An 18,057-nucleotide genomic window follows, 5' to 3' on the forward strand; every position below is an offset into this window, starting at 1 on the left:
ATCCATATAAAATGAAACATAGTAAGATGGGTAATAATTGAGCTCATTCTACTTACCCCCTCACTACATGCTCTTTATTATTTTCTGACTGCAAATACAGCTATGGGAATGGGAGGGGGAAGGAGAGAAGAAGAAATGGCAGTCTATCCATATGACTATTTTGTCGTTGTCCTTTTAAGACAGAGGCAGTTAGGAAAAGAACATGTGCACTATGTGTTAGTTTTCAATGGAGTAACATATAAGAAAGCTCTTCTGGATCACCTGCAAAATTACTGCTTTGCTGCAAATGGCCTACAACAGATTGTTATTGCAAAAGGTTTTAATGAGCATGTTTTGTCAGTAATAAAATTTGAAGACAGCTCTGTCAAACTCAGGAGTATAAAAATGCTCATAAGGAAAGGATAATTATCACTGCTTACCAGTTCCGTACTTTTTCCTGTAATATTCTTTAGTGAACTCATCACAATCACAGATTACCATCTTCCTTCCCCAAACATTAATTACTGCCCCTATTTTCAAGTCGCAGTCTTTGTAAAATTCCTGACGCACCGCTCCTGTCTAATAAAAGAGGGAACGTTCATACAGCAGCTCCATAAATCCCAGAATCCCATAACCTTCCTTAAAACCCAGGTCATTTAGTGAGTGTGATTTAACACATAACCTGCAAAGTCCATTTGCAAGTATATTTCACCCCATGTTAAGCTACTTCATTTTTACAAACGGGTGATTTACACACAGTAAACCTGAGTAGGTCTCGTTTCAGCTATTCTCCAGTGGCAGCACAATTCTATAAATAACCCTCTGTTGCAGAGGATAACAATCACAGAAATTACAAAAACTACTATGAAGATATTCAACAGCTGGAGGCATTCAATGATATCTGACCTGCAGAGTGTCCCGAATGTAGTAGCCTTTGTTTCTTTCTGACTTTCCCAACACATTGAGAAGAGTGTAATTGGTGATTGTGCCCGGCTGTAACATCTCAGTGGGAGCATCCTGCAAGAGAAGGGACCAACTCTTCAGAAATTCAGTTAAGAGTGAAGAAAGAGAATTCTGGTACCTTAGAATTAGCAAGTTTGTTACAGACTGGCTGTTATTGTAGTATTTTCCTGGGAGAATTTTTAGTAAATTCTAAGGTAAGATTACACCACCAAACCTAAAAGCCAGTGTGTATGTCAAAAGCCAGTACATATTTCAGAAGCAGCATCCAGAATCTTACTGTGCATCAAAGGGTAAAGTCTCCTTATTTTTTCTTGAAAGCAAACAGAAAGCAAAGGTCAACACACCTGAAGCACCACATCATTGTCAACATCTGGTCTAAAGGCTATTTTTTTGATTGGTAATAATTACAAAAACATGCAAAGAACCATTCAGGGTTGGTCTGAACCACTGCACACACATAGGATCTTCAAGTCAGCTTGATTCTGCTGGCAAAATTGTTAGTATATTTGTTTCTGTTGTGAGTTTCAAAATTACAATAGTAATTTATCCCAGTAATATCAAACTTAATATGTTACAATTTTTTAATTATGAATTAACTGCTGGTTCAGGGGAATCAAAATGAGTTATTTTGTCTTACCACCTTCCCTGACACCCCAACTTTTGACTGATGTCCTCTGCTGCCTTTCTCAAAGTTTCCAGAGGAAGAAGTCAGCCTTTAAAATTGCAACATGCACTTCAATGGTAGAAGGGGTCTGATAACATAGAGCCACTGATAAATCAGCTTATCAGAATACAGGATGCACAAGGGTGAGAAAAGTGTAATATTTTGCTTTTAGGTTTTTACTGTAAAATCTCATGTACATCTCTGGCATCACAACTAGATTATCAGTGCTAGAAGGAAAGGAGGAAAAGATTCCCAGTATTTTACTCCATCAGTTGGCTGATGTTATTCTGTCATCAGGGTCTGTCTGAAGTGACACAGAACCGTATCCAGCTCATTAATTTTATAATCATAACAGGTTAGAGAAGACTCAAACCCTTTGAAGATTTCTCATATAAGCACCTGCTTAATGCCCGACAAAGCTTATTGATGGATTCCTATTGATTTTAACTAGCTTTGCTTAAGGTCCCAAATCTAGAAATTCAATTTTAAGAAATTGCATTACATTTCCTACAAAGTAGTATTCCTATGGAATACTAAAACTGACTTTTCCAAAGGTTGCAAATATAAGTCATGGATCAAATTTGAATTCCCCTTAGTTTCACACGAGCTTATCAATATTAATTATTTTTCTGGACTTCCATTACTGCAGAGCTTTATTAATAGATTTACCTCAATACACTAATATAGGAGAAAGAAAATCATAGGTCATCTCTGTCTTAGTTTAAACATGACAAGCCTTGAGCCATTTTTCCATCACTTACAAAGTTACTACATGAATACATGTGCAAAACCTAAATCATGCAATTAAGATTAATACTCTGCAAACACTTTCTATATATCATTGCAATTCTAGTACAGGATTTTCAAAACAAGGCATTCAATATTTCTTAACTAGTGGAAGAACTTGAATGACGCTGAAATTTTCATTCCTCACCTTTGGAAGCTTATCTCTTTTGAGGAAATATGGAACTACATCCCGGCCTGAGTTTACTGGTAAAACTTCTCTTATATCAATTGTATCATCAGCCAAATAATAACGAAGAACAAGTTCTCGTGGGCCATAATTCAGACATTCTGGGTCATTCCAGGCACAGGTAAAACCTAAAACTTTTCCATCATACTCCAGAAATTGTTTCAAAGTGTCAAAGCGCTCGTAAGGGCGCACTGGATTTGTACTCTCCAGAATCCTCTGAGAAAGGAGAAATTAAGAGAAACATATTTTTAATTATTTGCTCTTAAAAACAGGATCACAACTGCATGGTACTGCCCAACCTTAAAACAGGGGTTTAGGGTTTTCAAATGACACCACACAATTACAGTACATGAAACACTGTTTATGCCATTACCAAAGAAGTATTTTCAGGGTCACTGTGCCCTCTGAAAATATATGAAAACAATTCTAGATTGGTTTTAATCCTTGTTTTTCTTGCAATAAGGTCCTTCAGATCAGAGAACTGTCAAATTATTTATAGTACATTTCAGATTTTCAGCAAATTGCCCATGGTAATCAGATGACTACAACTCCAAATAGCATCACCCTTCCTGATTTACTTCCTTAAAAATTATTTCTCACAGATAATGTGGCATAAAGAATTGATTCTTTCTTTTCCCTTTGGTATTTTTTTGTCTTTCAACTTCAAAACATGGCTTATTAACTTTTGATTCCTGTTCTATAGCTGGTAGGTACTGGGTGTGTATGTTCTCCTCTCAATACACATCCATTGGTCTGAAAGGGAACAGCAAGTCCCCCAAAAAAGTAACATTCCAGCTGATGTGACCTATGACAAGGTGCTACCTACAGTCATGGTTGCTGCAAAACCAGCATCACTGCATTAAACTGGATCCCAGGATGATGAACCAATCCAAGGACTGCATTTATATACTGTTGGTTCACACATATAAATGATGACCTGAACATGGTGTTTTTCCTAAGTCAAAATCCATCCTGTCCAAAAGGCATTAAAAGGGGCAATACAACCCTTCTAATCTAAAAAAAAATCTACAAAATTGCTTCCAAAGAAGAATAGTGACAGACACTGATGGGACACTGTAAGCTGAACTGTTTGAACCATTGAATCATAGAATCACAGAAAGAACTGTTGACTTGGCAATTTATGTCATTGTCTAAATTTCTGTTTATCCACTAATACATCTTCTGGCCTTAAAAATCTGAGAGGGAGAAAGTCCATTCTTTCAGAGCATCAAATCTTAAAATAAGGAGAGCAGAACCAAGTTTTGCCTCCCAATATCCCTGGTGATCTGCAGCACTCTCCATTTCAGCCATATATGCTACAGCTCAGTTATTACCTTTTTATTGTTCTTTTTTGAACCTTGAAGATGCAATGAGCAACCAAACACGGCCACAGAGACAGATAACATCATCATCTATGGGATACCATCTCCAAAAATATGGAAGGAATTTCTTCACAGAAAGGGTTGTCAGGCATTGGAAGGGGCTGCCCAGGGAGGCGGTGGAGTCGCCATCCCTGGAGATGTTCAAGAAACTACTGGAGGTGGTACTTAGTGCTCTGGCCTAGTTGACAAGGTGGTGATTGTTCAAAGGTTGGACTAGCTGATCTTAGAGGTCTTTTCCAACCTAAATGATTCTGTGATTCTGTGCAATATGAATCTAAGTACTTTGCTACTCTTTTCATTGGTGTCATTTTCTACCCCATCGCGTTCCTTACTTTCCTTCGTACATTTGTTTTCTGGCCACCTATCAGGAGTTTGGTGCAAACCAATTTAATTTTACTCAAAGCAGTCCAGGGCAATCAAAAAAAATTTGCCTTCCACAGATTAGGCACAGGAAAGTGAGAGCATAAGGCAGCCAGAATTCGCTAGATAACTTTTCTGTAATTCCTCAACAACTGAGAACATGAAGACATAGATTTTAGTAACTTTTTGTCTTCTGATGCTCTTATTTCTCAAATCTTATTCCCCTCTCCATTCTTTTTAGGCACAAATATCCACAATACTTGACTGGTTTGCTTGTTGCTTAAAAAAAATTAAATCTAAGCAAGTTATGCAGTATCATATATAATGTTGACACAGTCTGACAATACCAAGACAACTCAGCACATGTCAATATTCACAGCTGTTACCTACAATGCCTGAGCAAGAGAAAAGTAACCCATGGCCAGTTTGAGTCACCACAACCAGGAGATGTATTACAAATGCTGCAAAAAGGCTGGCAGCATGAATAAAGATAAACCAATGTGTTGGCCTGAAAAGCCTCAGAGACATGGAAATTGTCCTACACATCTCAGCCATAGTTACCTTATATTTTTGCTGCTGAGACCTGCAGCAGTTTCCTCAATATGAGCATTAAGTTGAATGCAACAGACACAGGAGTATTTGCTGTTTTCAGAGGGCCAGGCTGGATCTGTCACAACAGGCTGTATATCATGGGCCAACTGTCCTAACAGAGTCGGGTCAAGTGCCATCTGCACTCATATTAATCAACAAAAACAGAACTGAAAGAAACTGTCACTATTACCTGCAGAAAACAACACTCCCACTACTATTCACAGGGAAAAAAAGGGACCCCAAATCCTGCAAAGGAGAATCCACAAAGCATGTAGGAGCTGTGAGTGCGATTTTTGGAGCAGGTGTGTATGTGTGTGTATGTGTTCCCATATACTTATAAAAGAGGGAACTACCTTCAAGTAAAACCTCACAAGTCTTAAAACTGCAGGGCTCTGGGTTCTGTATGGCAGAAAAATTTGCCCTAAACATGCAAAGAGCTGTTAAAAACGTGTGGGGTAGAGATGAAAGGTGACATATGAATAGAACAAAGGAGTCTGCAGGAAGCCATGGGGGTGCTTGAACCACAATTCCAATTATGTCTTCCTTTAAACACTTTAAAAGTGTTTATTATCATTAAATTAACTCAAGCAAATCCGTAAGTAGAACATGGAATAGATACACTTTTTTTCTTCTTTTCCTTCCAATACTGAAAGGTTTATTTTATTTTTCCCTATTAATTTTGTTCTGTTTTAAAAGGTGTGTGAACACATCAGGAGAAAACTGGTTATATTTAATTATACAGTACAATGAGCCATATACCAGAATTTTTAAAAGCAAGTTTTGTCTTGGGATTTATTATTTTGAAATAACTACTTCCTATATGTTTTTAAAGAAAGAATTTATATAATGCATATTAATAATATCAAGTTTTCACTGCTACTGCCTCATCTGACCTGTTGTCGCTGTGTGATGTATGGATCATGTGGTCGAGTTCCAGGAGGATTTACTCTCACTCCCATCTTCTTCAGGAAATTTTTGGTATACAGGTCACAATCTACAATCTTAAATATTCTGGAATAAAAGTTTACTTCTATGTTGATATTGAAATGAAGTATAGTATAGAACTGATCTTCATGAGGAGGTGGAAGTGGAATTCGATGCCGTCGAAGAATAGTTCCTGTGAAACAATTAGGATAAATTCATACAGTAAATATTATTTGCTCTAAGGATCCCTCCCCACACTTGTTAATTTTCTATGCTGATAGGGCCTAAACAGATAAAGCCATGAGGGACAAACAAAATTGTCCTTCATTTAGCAAAAGAATTATTAGGTAAGAGGATCCTTTTATTAACAACGATACACTGATTGTCTTCTGGAACCTCAAGTTCCAGTATTTGACTGAAGGTAATACAGAAAATTGCCACCTTCTGAGACAAGCAGGAAACCACTGAAGTAAATTTCCATTTGTTGATGCAAAGTTAACAGGTTTGTAATTTTAAAAGTATTTTTCTTCATTATGAAAAGAAATGTCTTCTTCATGTTTTCAGAAAAGCAAGAGCAGTCTCCAGTACTTGTTAGTCTCGTTAATTTTTCTTTAAAAAAAGAACACATAAAAAATTGTGCATAAAATGTGGTGAGGGTGTCTGGGAGGGACAAGATTTGTCTGTACACTCTGCAGGATGAGGAGAGCCACACAGAGCTAAGGTTAGAGGAAAAACTGCCCTAGCAAGGAAAAAGTGTGACCTATCAAGCATGGAGAACATTCAACTGAGCTTCCCCAAGGAGCACATGGGAAGTGGAGACAACAGGGCTAAGTTGGGCTGATTATTGGTCTGCAGCAAAGAATCCATCTCAAAAATACAAAGCCAGGAACTCACAACCCACAGTCTACCAGGAACACGACGCAACAGAAAAGGAAAGGCGGGGAAGGGGAGAGGAGAGAAAAGAAGGATATTATAATTTCGCTTAAAGTACACACTTGAATTTTCTTGTTCATAGTCTGTAAATGAAAGAACTGTTATTCTGAGAGCATTGAATTTTGTTATATTTAACACATTAAAAGAGAAGGAAACTGCTACTGGCTATTTATCAGCTGAAAACTCTCAAATACATTGAGGAATTGGGTGATGCTTCAAAAGTATTCACTGTTGATGAGTAAGAGACTGGAACATCTCTCATGTGAGCAAAGGTTGAGAGAACTGGGTCTGTTCAGTGTGGAACAGAGATGACTCAAGGGGGGGAACACTTATCAATATTTTTAAATACCTGGTGGGAGGGAAGGCAGAAGATGGAGCCAGGTTCTTCTCCATGGTGCCCATTGACAGGATGAGAGCCAATTAAAAGACACAGAATTCCATCTGAACCCACAAACCCACCTTTTTACAGTGAGGATGATCAAATACCAGAACAGGCTGCCAAAAAAGGTTGCAAAGTCTCCATTCTTGAAACCCAACAGGACATGGCCCTGGGCACCTGGCTCTAGCTGATTCTGCTTGGAGCAGGGGGGTGGACTAAACAATCTTAAGATATCCCTTTCAACTTCGAGAATTTTGTGATAGTACAAGTATTTTACAAATAACTTACGAGTACTTTAGAATCAACTTAGAAGCTCCAGCCTTAGTAGGTTAAACTAATTTGTAAGACATACATTAAAGACAGGTGTGCAGCTGCAGGATTTAGCATGACCAGCTATGATTTATTCCATGTTCACAAAGAACAGCAGCTTGGCACAGCTGGGACTAAATTCTTATTTTTAACACTACAACAGAACAAAGAGGACAACAGTCGAAGTTTTACCATATCAATACCTCAACACACTTCCGTGAAAATACCCTACAGAGAATAAAAAGATGGTCCAGTGTTCAACCTCAGGCTCTTTGTTGTGCTTCTCAACCCAGACACCTCTCTTAACACCACCTTTACAATGTGTCCACCCACTGGCTAAGACCAGACAGGAACCACCAACCTATAATATTAAAATAATTACTTGCCACATAGATTCCCAACAACTTTGAAATTACAAGAATTCTAAAAGGTGCTGTGATTTAAATACAGTAAACGTGAAAAATTACAAAGCTAAAAATAGTTCCAATACCAACCTGCTACTACAATAATAGATTATTAGACACAATTAGCTGAAAGGTCCATCTCATTATCACTCACTACAGAGCTGGATCTCTTTCCAGTGCCCTTTAGACGTGTATCTGGTATGGTTTCCCACTGAGTCCTGTTTAATGCTTTTCCAGCACTGTTGTTTTGTTTTGGAGGTAGATGAGAGTGAAGGGGGGCTTGGGGAGAGAAGGGATAAAGGCAGAGCAGGAGGGAGAAAGGTATCACTGTGTGCCTTGTTTGGTGTTTGAAGGGCATTATTCTTAAGTTAGTCCACGGAAATTTTTTATTGTTCACTTTATTTCCCTGTAGACTAATTTCTATGAAATACCTTTCACTACTACCATTATCAGAGTTGTTTGCTAAATTTTAATTCCTACAATGAAAACAAGTCCTTAATTTTTCAGGGGAATAAAGCAACAAAGCAGATTTCGTTTTTGTTCCCATTAAAATAATTATTTAGGACCCACTCAGCATCCTGATGTTTCACATGTACCAAATCCAACATCCTGGTTACTGACCTTTGACTGTAGAACTATTTTGTCCTCTATCTGCTTGAACATACTATACACCTATTTAAGATGCACCCTCACTAAAATATGTTAGAAAAGGTGGTCATTAGCACATTTTGACATGATGCAAAAGTGCATTGCATTAGCATTAACAAAACTACAAACTTTAGAATATTTTACCTAATTTTGGCCAATCCTTGCCTCACTCCTACAAAAATCAACAGATAATGTGCTAAGTCAGAACATGCAAATCCTTTTGAATGATAACTTTAGTGAAAATGTAACAGTTGACAATTTTCTAATATGAGGGGTTTTCTGAGGGTTTACTCACCTCAGATTTGGTGAATAAGCCTTCAGCTAGTTTTTCATATCACTTTTCAGGGTAAAATACACAAGCCCATTTTATTCTGAGGGATAAGAATTTCTTTCCAAATGGAAAATGTCTTGCAAAGATAATATCTGTAGCAATCCTTTGCTTTCATTAGGTATCACTGTGCCTGACACACACACGTACAGGATACATTTTATATTGTTGAATTTGAAATTTAATAATGTTTTCCTTTACTGTGCTCTTGGAAAGGGAGCTGCTGATGGCATTGAGCTCCCACACCATAATTTGTAGCATATCTTCTTGTCTCTTGGGGCTTCTGATTATTTGGCAACCACAGCAGCTGCTTAAGGAGACCTCCCTAGTAGTGAAGGCCTTCTGACAACGAAGCTGGGCAGCAAATTATTTGGTCTCTGCTGTTCCCCTGCCCTGCAGAAGAAATTAAGTGGTATCCAGAGCTTCCTCTCTCTCTCTGCACAACTCAAGAGTGCATTAGAGGGAGGAGTAGAATGACTAACATCTGGAGTTTGTACAGAAAGGAGGAAAAGCCACCACTACTATCCCTGCAACACAAAGAGTTCACCCCAATAAACAAGGAGACTTCTTACATTCCCTTATTCATCTGTCTCAGAACACAGCAAGGTCCTGATTTGGCCACCATCAAGTATGGCAAAATCACAATTATTTCAAGGCCTGGGGGGAGGCTTAAACTCTAAGATAATTGGTTATATTGGAGGAGCTGACTGTAACTTTGTTTTCCTGCTTGCACTTTTCCTCTCCATCCAGCCGGCCTTGGGAACCCGGCCAGCAGGCAGCTCCACTCTCCTCCTCAGCTGGCTGACCTTGGGGAAACCAGCCAGCTGCTCCTCTCTGCTCTGGCTTGCAGGGTCTGGAGTGCACTGGAAGCTACAGTCAACCCCATGGGAGCATAAATGACCTTTTGATAAGACAGTATCAGCCAGCCACAGTCCCGTTAACCGGGAATGAGATGTACAAAACACTTGCACTGCCATATCCAGCCTGGCTCTCTATGGGAGAATTTCTCTTTATATTGAAAGAATAATTATCATTCTGGCTGTGGAAGAAGCATTTGGAGTTTGTTATATGGTTGAGTTTACTGTCCTTCTCTTCACTCTGTACTCCCTTATCTTTACTTGGGTTTTGTGCACTGTGTTTGCCCTGGTGGTTTTTTCCTTTGATTCTGGTTTCTCAAGTTCAAGTCAGCCTCTGCATTCCTTCCTCTGTTTGTATAGATTTCTCCTAATGTTTCTAAAATTTTCCAGTTTCCAAAATTAAACTAAGTTTAAATTTCAGTTATTTAGTAGCAACCTTATATGTCCAAATTCATGTCCAAGTACAGCAGCCAATTTCACAAAGCAGTTTTTAAAGACACTGAAACACAATTCTCACAGATCATTTATTTTGTCACACTGAGATTTTGATCAATGGTAAAAGCACGTCTTTGGGCACTTTCTTTCTCTGAAGCAAATTTGTTTTAGTTTTGTGAATTCATAATTGAATTTAGAAATTCTTCTAACTTTTTTTGACAGCTATTCCTTCACCAGATCTTCCTGCAGTGTGTAAGCCTCTCCAAGTTTCTTTCTGCACAGCCACAACCAGAACAAGAGTACAGTGGGAAATTACTGCATTTCTCCACCTCCACCATGCCCAGGGACACCCACTCAGACCATCAAACTCTCATTTGTGTGGTTACAAGCACAGGTAATCCCCTGGCCTCAAGGCATTAACCAGCCAGCTAAGATCTACCTTTGATCTACCCCAGCCCTCCCTATCTGCTCTCCAAAAAGGCTCCTGAGAACAGCCATTTCAGCTGTCTTTAACATCTTTTCTGCCAGGGCAAACATCCAAGTTAAGGTCACCACCACCTTCTGCCTTCAACAGTTCAATGGCACTTTATCCATCACTGTTTTTTGCTGTTCCTCCTTTACACAACCTCTTTCCTTCCACAGCAACTCTCCAACTGTTCATGTAGACTGAGCCTATCCTGCTCCTGATGTCCCCACACTTCTTTTTTCACCTACATCCCCACACCTGTGCTCTTTTGTTCAGTGCTGTTTGCCTTTCAATAACCCAAGTTCTCCTACAGATGAACTCTCTACAAATCCCTGGAATTTTAATTAACTCCAAAGTTGTATTTCAGCAGATGTGCATTATGGTTAAGATCCTGAACTTCAGCTCAGTTCAGTTCCTCATCCTGTTACAACCTTTTCTGTATGATCATGGGTAAGATTTTCATTCCTTTGTGCTTCAGTTTACCAGCTTCACAATGCAGGCAGTTACATCTCTTGTTCTTGGGCTTACAGAGTCCCAGTCAGGATAAGAAATTTGAATAATATAAGAGAGAGAGAGAGAGAGAGAAATAGAGAAATAGAGACATAGATAATTATAATAAAAGAGGAAATAGGACAATTTTTGATCAAAAATGCAATAAGATTAACAGTTAGTGATTTGGGAATTTTTTTTAAAGAAACACTGCTTTTGCATATATTCAACAACAAATATTTATTGCCTTTAATATAACAACTTTGTCATTAGTCTTCAGTTATGGAGCATGAAGTCAATGCCCTAGTGCATGTGAGTGGAGAATTCTCTGATAAGCATCACCATCACCTTTTTCACTCTACATCATATTAATCTTTAGATTAATAAGAATATTTATGTAGATGATTATGATAAAGTATAGGCCCCAGATCTATTAATCACCTGTGAATCCTAAACACACCCCAAACAGTCTTTGGGCCTTTCAATCTACAGTATCTTTTCCTTTCTAAACACAGTCAATACACAGAGCTTCCTTACCAGCTCAGGCACCAGCAATAAATAAATTAAGTGTACTTTGGAGATCCTGAAGCATTTCTTTTTAATCCATCAGTTAAATATGTTGTGTATGTATATTCATCCCACATAAAGTACTCTGACAAAGTCGTAGAGGCCTTCAAAACATCCTTGCATGGAAGACTGAGAGAATTCTTGTTCCTCTCTAATACCATTCAGTTAATTTTAGATCCAGTACCAAAGGTGACTCCAACAACAACTAACACAAGATACAACCAAGGGAAGAGGGGGAAATTGTAGCCTCCCTGTCACCACAGGAACAGGACTAGACTTCCAGGAACATCAGGGCTGAAGAGGCAGCCTGCACAACCCACACCACAAAGACAATGAAAATTTACTCATTCAAAGGAATCACCTTTGGATTTGCTTTATCCTGCTCTAATGAATCTGGCTTCCACCTTCCCTTTCAAAGGTGTCACCTCTGCCTCTCAAGTTAACTCTGCTTCCTTTGTCAACGGACATTCATTCCAAACCACAAAATCCAGAAACAGCCGCTCCCACTCCTGTGACGCACAAGTCAAGGAAAACCCAAATCCAGTGATGTCTCCCACCTCATGCATTCAGGTGCAGGGAAGGGATAAGTAACTGTAACTTCCCAAGGAAAGAGCTCCAACATGCTTTTCCTCACGTCTTGGAAAAGTACTTGCCCAGGAAGGAGTAAGACAAGGTTCCTCTCAATTCAAAATCAGTCCCTGTTGACAAGCCTACAAGAATTCTGGTAAGAACTACTCAACACAGGGAAAGCAGGACCTGAAGCATTGGCTTAAGAAGAGATTCACAGGCAATTTTATCCCAGGTCTAACAGTGATGATGCATGTAACACCTTTAAATATCACAGAATCACAGAATATGCTGAGTTGGAGGGGACCCATCAGGATCATCGAGTCCAACTCCTGGCCCTGCACAGCACACCCCAAGAATCACACCATGTGCCTCAGAGTGTTGTCCAAAAGCTTCTTGAACTCTGTCAGGTTTGGTGCTGTGACCACTTCCCTGGGGAGCCTGTTCCAGTGCTCAACTACCCTCTGAGTGAAGAACCTTTTCCTGATATCCAACCTAAACCTCCCCTGACTCAGCTTCAGGCCATTCTCTCGGGTCCTGTCACTGGTGACGAGACTGATCTTGCTCTGCAGATAGATAAATTGGTAGCATCTGCTGATCTGGGAAAAGAATGGGGTAGTGAAATGGTTAACTTATTTTTGAAAATTGCTGTGCTAAGATCCACCAGAACGTACAAAATATCTTTGGGGACTGGGAGGCGCAGTCATCCCAAGACATCCTGCTTCTTTGGATAATATCCCTTGAAAACTTTTCATTTTGGCAGTGACCCATAAACACCAAGAAGCAGCAGCTGTGTTCCCCTTCTGCAACAGGATGTTGACCGCTAGGTCACATTTTTTTTACGCAAACCAAGTCCATTAATAACCCAGTAAATCAGCTCAGGAAAAACCCTCCTCCAAAAGCCCTCAGGCTGGTCCAAGTGCAGTGATGTGACACACTGAGGCAAGGCAGCTTCTTAGCTTAGAGGCATCCAGGAAAAATTACTGTGCCAAGGACACTTTAATCACAAAAGAACTGAGAGTCAGAGGCACAAAAGATGCTCTTCTTCAACAATGGCAGAGACACTGTTGTAGCTAATGAACAATTACAGAGCTGCTGCTACAGAACTCACTGTCAGTGCCAAGATGGGAGGAGCCAGGCTCGGGAATGGAGACCTAGAACACAAATTGCTTCCGCAGAAGTGACACAACACTGACAAAGACCTACCATCCTATGATTTCAAACAACTGTATTAGAGAAAAAATTGTATGTTTGAGTATGGGAGGGGATTCAGCCTTACAAAGCCTGCCTGATGAGAAACTAAGACAATAAAATCCTCACATCATGATCTGTAACAAGAAAAGACAATTATAGCTGTGCACTTACATCCCATTTCAGCTATGAGAACTCACATTATGTATCCTTTGGAATGGCCCAAGACTGTACTGAAGAAAAATATAAAGGAAAAAAAAAAACTGCTATTAAAAATAGATACCTTGATCTATGCCACTATTTAGCACATGGGGTTCAGTCACTTGAATCGTATCATCTTCAGGGTAGAAGTATATTTTACAGTGTCTGATTCTGTAAAGCTCTTGATTTTTGTCAGGCACTTCTTCTTCAAAATAGGCATGAAAACACAACACCTATTAAAAAAAATAAATATAAAGCAGCAAAATCTCCAACACTTTTGCAAAATACATCAAGTAAACTTGTATAGATTATAAGCAACTAAAATGTTTACATTTCAGAAGGTAGATTTATTTCTCTGAAATGTAAGAACAGAAATCCACATTAAATCACATAAATTTAAAATTCTTTGCTTGGCATTTTTATTATCACAACATCTAAGCAGAGATGGAACTCTAAAGTAAAGAAATAAATCAAATATAAAACTAGCAGCAGGCTGCTTGGAAAAAATCTCTCCAACAAAGCATTTTTGATAACACAATGAGCTACCCAAGTACTGAAGCAAATTTTGAGACTGCTATTGTATGAATTACTGAAAAATAAAGTGCATCATGACAGCAATGGCTTTACCATTGAGGTAAGTGGAAAGAGTTCTTTTTAAGCAGATCCTGAAAGCTTTCAAATGAATGGCATTGAAGATGATCAGAGAGAAATGACATTTTTCAGGAGCTATTTACAGCTGTGCAATATTGACATTTCAAAACTTACCTGGTTCTGCAATTCAGTGAGTGGGGAAATCTCAGAGAGCACAGCAACTGCTCTTCATGGACTCTTGCAATAGCAATAATGCCAAAAATCCCACCTTCACAGGGGAGGTGCTCAGTGGTTTATACAGTGGCCTTTATTGTCTGAAAGTCTCGGCTCAAACTTGGCAAACCATGACACAACTTTTGCATTTCTTGGTATCATTTATGGTCTTTAATCAACAAGACCAATTCTGAGGGAACATGCAAGACACATCTACTGGGTAGTGCATTATCTACCAGGATGCTTGCTGTGCTAAGTATGTGCAGAAAGGCATTCCTTAAAACAGGTTTCCATCCTGCCCCCTCCAACACATTTGGGTCAAATCAGTGCTAATTTATACCTCATTTTTCATACTGGTTATATTTAATAAATTCAATTACCTTTACTCTTGATTTATCAGACAAACTGAAGCATTGAAAAAAAGACAACTTAGCTGTTCCCTATGTTTCAACAAACATCTATCAGACCTTTACTTGAAATGTCTGAAATCCAGTAAGGTGGTTGAGCTCCCTACACGACAGAACACACTGGTTAATAATCTGCACTCATTTAGTACGTACCTTTGGGAATCTCAACGTACTTCCACAAATACTGGTGACAGACATTTTAAAACACCTAACAGACAAAAGCAACCTCCTTTCCCACATCTGCAGAGAGAGAGAGCCAGCAGCTTGCCCAGGAGCACAAGAACACCACCCTGTGTCCTACTCAGAACTCTCAACAGGCCACATTCCCTTCTCTTAGGCAGATTAGGTGCAAGATTAGAAAATTGTTTCAAAGGCTCAGATCCCACTGACTTTCATCGTTCATCGAACAGTATGACAGACACATTTTTGGCATCAGCTCTCCTGCACTATGACCTTCCACCATTAGAGAAATAAAATTCAAATTACAATCAAATGACATAACTGTTATCTGTTAAACCTGATGGCATTATATCTTCGCACAGAAGAATCTATACACCATCAGTTGTGGCTTGTTTAATTAGCACAACATGAAAGCTTCTGAACAACCTACAGACTAAATAGTTGAAAATAAATAAAAAATTCATTCTGTCCACATTTTTCAACTGTGGATTTCACTGTTTTATGTATCAAACACAGAAACATCTGACATACGACAAAGCCAACACAAACTCTATCAACCTATAATATCTCCTCTTCCTTCCATTTGTCTAAACATTGGTGTAGAGTGCCATTTTAAGTGACCAAGTTACCCTTCCTGGCCCCCAGGTACTATTCTGGAATGACTAGGAGCTCTGTATAAATCTCTTGAATACTCCAGGGGACTTAAGAGGTACTATGGTGGAATTGTACTGACCATCCTGGCGTTCAGCTGACAAGGATCAGAACTTGATTCCTTACCCAGCTGCTGTTAAGCCATGCAAACATTGGAAACATGGAAAATTATGTACCCTCTTCTCCCTGTTCTGCCAATCCCACTAGAACATAGACTTTCAAACAAACACACTGTTCAAAAGCCCCCTTTCATTACTAACTGTTCTTAATTTTGTCAGTGATCTTTCCTGAGAATGGTTGTCTCAAGAGACACCAGCCAGGCACAATGGGCTGTCTGCACAGAATTCCAAGCACAATCACACCCTTACTACACTGGATTTATTTCTTTCTCTGAGCATTCATCTATGTCCTGGTTTATTCCAGCTGAGGAGTTTGTGCAGGTTTGCATTTAAATTTTATTCTCTTCATACCCTTATCAACATGCTACTGTATGACTGAAATATATGCAGCAACCAACTGCAATTTTGTAGATCAAAGCAGATGATTCAGGGAGGGTGGGGAGGGGAAGGAACAGAAAAGAAGATGACTTACTTTTCATTTTGAAGCAAAGTTAGTGTTAAAAATACTCAAAATGCAACACTTCCTAACTCATGTCTCATCTGCAGTACATTGTTGTGTGCAAAGTTCCCATCCCATGCTTTAAGAAACTGAATGTTACCTCTTGAAAATCAACAGTAACAAATATTGAATAAATTCTGTGGCACTTTGTAATGTTGGCATAAGGCTTTTCTGGCAACTGTGGTAGCCAAATTACAAACATCATTTCAAGCCCAGGAGGCCTTGTGTGTGTATTTAATTGTAGAAGAAATTAAATTTACACCTGCTTCCTATTAGGCATGTGGAATTGCAAAAACTATTTCTCAGCCTACTTAATAATGAAGTTTTGTGTCTCTCCTTCCTCCAGTTACTCTGGTACTGCTGAAAGTTAGAAGCCAAAGAAAAATGGTAAGAAAACAGATTACATTTCGAAAGATAAACACCTGCTCAACCCATTTCTCACTCAGTCCATTCTGCTGAGCTACGAACTGCAGCACCAGAGGACAGAGCTGCATTAATGGGGCAGCTAAATTAGTTGGGTAGTCAGTACCCTTTAACGGTCTGCAATTAATGCAAACACATGAGCCCTCCAGAGGCCAATTCCAAACTTGCAAACTCCTGATCTGTACTGCCCTGTGGAGGCACAAACTGATTGGATAAGGAATGTCAAAAGGCCAGCGAGCTCCCCTCACCAGCCAAGGCCAAGGGCCTGATGCTCAGTGGCAGGTCCCTCTGCCCCCTACCTAACCTTTTTATTCCATAAACCTGGATCCAAGGCCTGCTAACTTACACATGGCCCTGAGAACCCAATACACTCCTTCTTGTTTCAAGAAGGGTGAAGTTAAGGCAAGTGCAGGAATAGCTGAAACCTTCACACCTCAACACATTGGACCAGTTCATACCTGAGCATGTTGCTGAAACCCCTGTGAGCAATACAGGGATTTCAGAGGCAATGCCAACCAAAGGCATGTGTAGCTGCTCAGGCCTTACACCTTCTTATTGTAGTTCTGGTCTGCCAAAGATTAATGTGTAATTGTACTGCAATTACCTGCATGGCTTCTCTTTTAAAGCAAAAATTACAAGGCTAGCCATTCTTTCCAAAACTTAAAGGCAGTAATCATTTAGTAATGCAACATTTCTGTGATCTGCTGAATGATTTCTTTTTTCTGGATCATTTTCCTTCTCTGATAGTAGGCTTTTTGCTTTAAGAAATAAAATATCACTAAGTAGAACTCAATGTAAATTTAAAGACGGAAAGTACCAAGTATGCTACAGAATTCCTGTCATCACAGATTACAGTTATTTGATAAGTCTCTAACTTTAAAGGTGTCACTATATTCTTGCAAAATAAAATGCAAAAATACTCATTTTAAATTGCTGGGTCTATAATGGCCATAATCTATTACACATGAACAGCTCACACAAAAGTTAACAGGACTTTGAGCATGCAAATACAATGGCATAAGTGAATCTCGAGCACATTGCATTTCACTGAGTTTAAGGGTTCCCAAGTGCCCATGCACCTCTTCTCCTGGACTGGAGTCTACCTTACATTCACTCTTACCAGGTTGCCAAATAACTCCTTTACTGTCACCATTCTCACTAAAAAGAAATATGATGACCACTCCCTTAGTTTTGTTACATCCTGTATAAGATACACCCCAATAGAGAAATATTTTTATATGTTGCTGGATATATGTTTACATTAATTGTCCAATATGTGAATATAATGAAAAAATACCTGCTACCCTTCTCATTGTGTATCTAGGAGCTTTTTTTGCACACACAAAATAATCTTCTGCAATATC

At 39.1% G+C, this 18,057-nt stretch overlaps 1 protein-coding gene across 1 annotated transcript in view; it reads right to left on the reverse strand.

Moving 5' to 3' along the window:
• EFHC2 (EF-hand domain containing 2) overlaps positions 1–18,057 on the reverse strand; it is a 59,101-nt gene that overhangs the window by 31,209 nt on the left and 9,835 nt on the right. The window contains exons 3-7 of the mRNA XM_064646922.1: positions 13,693–13,843; positions 5,806–6,029; positions 2,541–2,795; positions 886–996; positions 420–558 (exon numbers count right to left, since the gene is read on the reverse strand). Of these exons, the coding sequence (XP_064502992.1) occupies positions 420–558; positions 886–996; positions 2,541–2,795; positions 5,806–6,029; positions 13,693–13,843 (880 nt within the window). The remainder of the gene's footprint in view (positions 1–419; positions 559–885; positions 997–2,540; positions 2,796–5,805; positions 6,030–13,692; positions 13,844–18,057) is intronic.

Source organism: Pseudopipra pipra, chromosome 2, assembly GCF_036250125.1.
Source record: "Pseudopipra pipra isolate bDixPip1 chromosome 2, bDixPip1.hap1, whole genome shotgun sequence".
Classification (NCBI taxonomy): domain Eukaryota; kingdom Metazoa; phylum Chordata; class Aves; order Passeriformes; family Pipridae; genus Pseudopipra; species Pseudopipra pipra.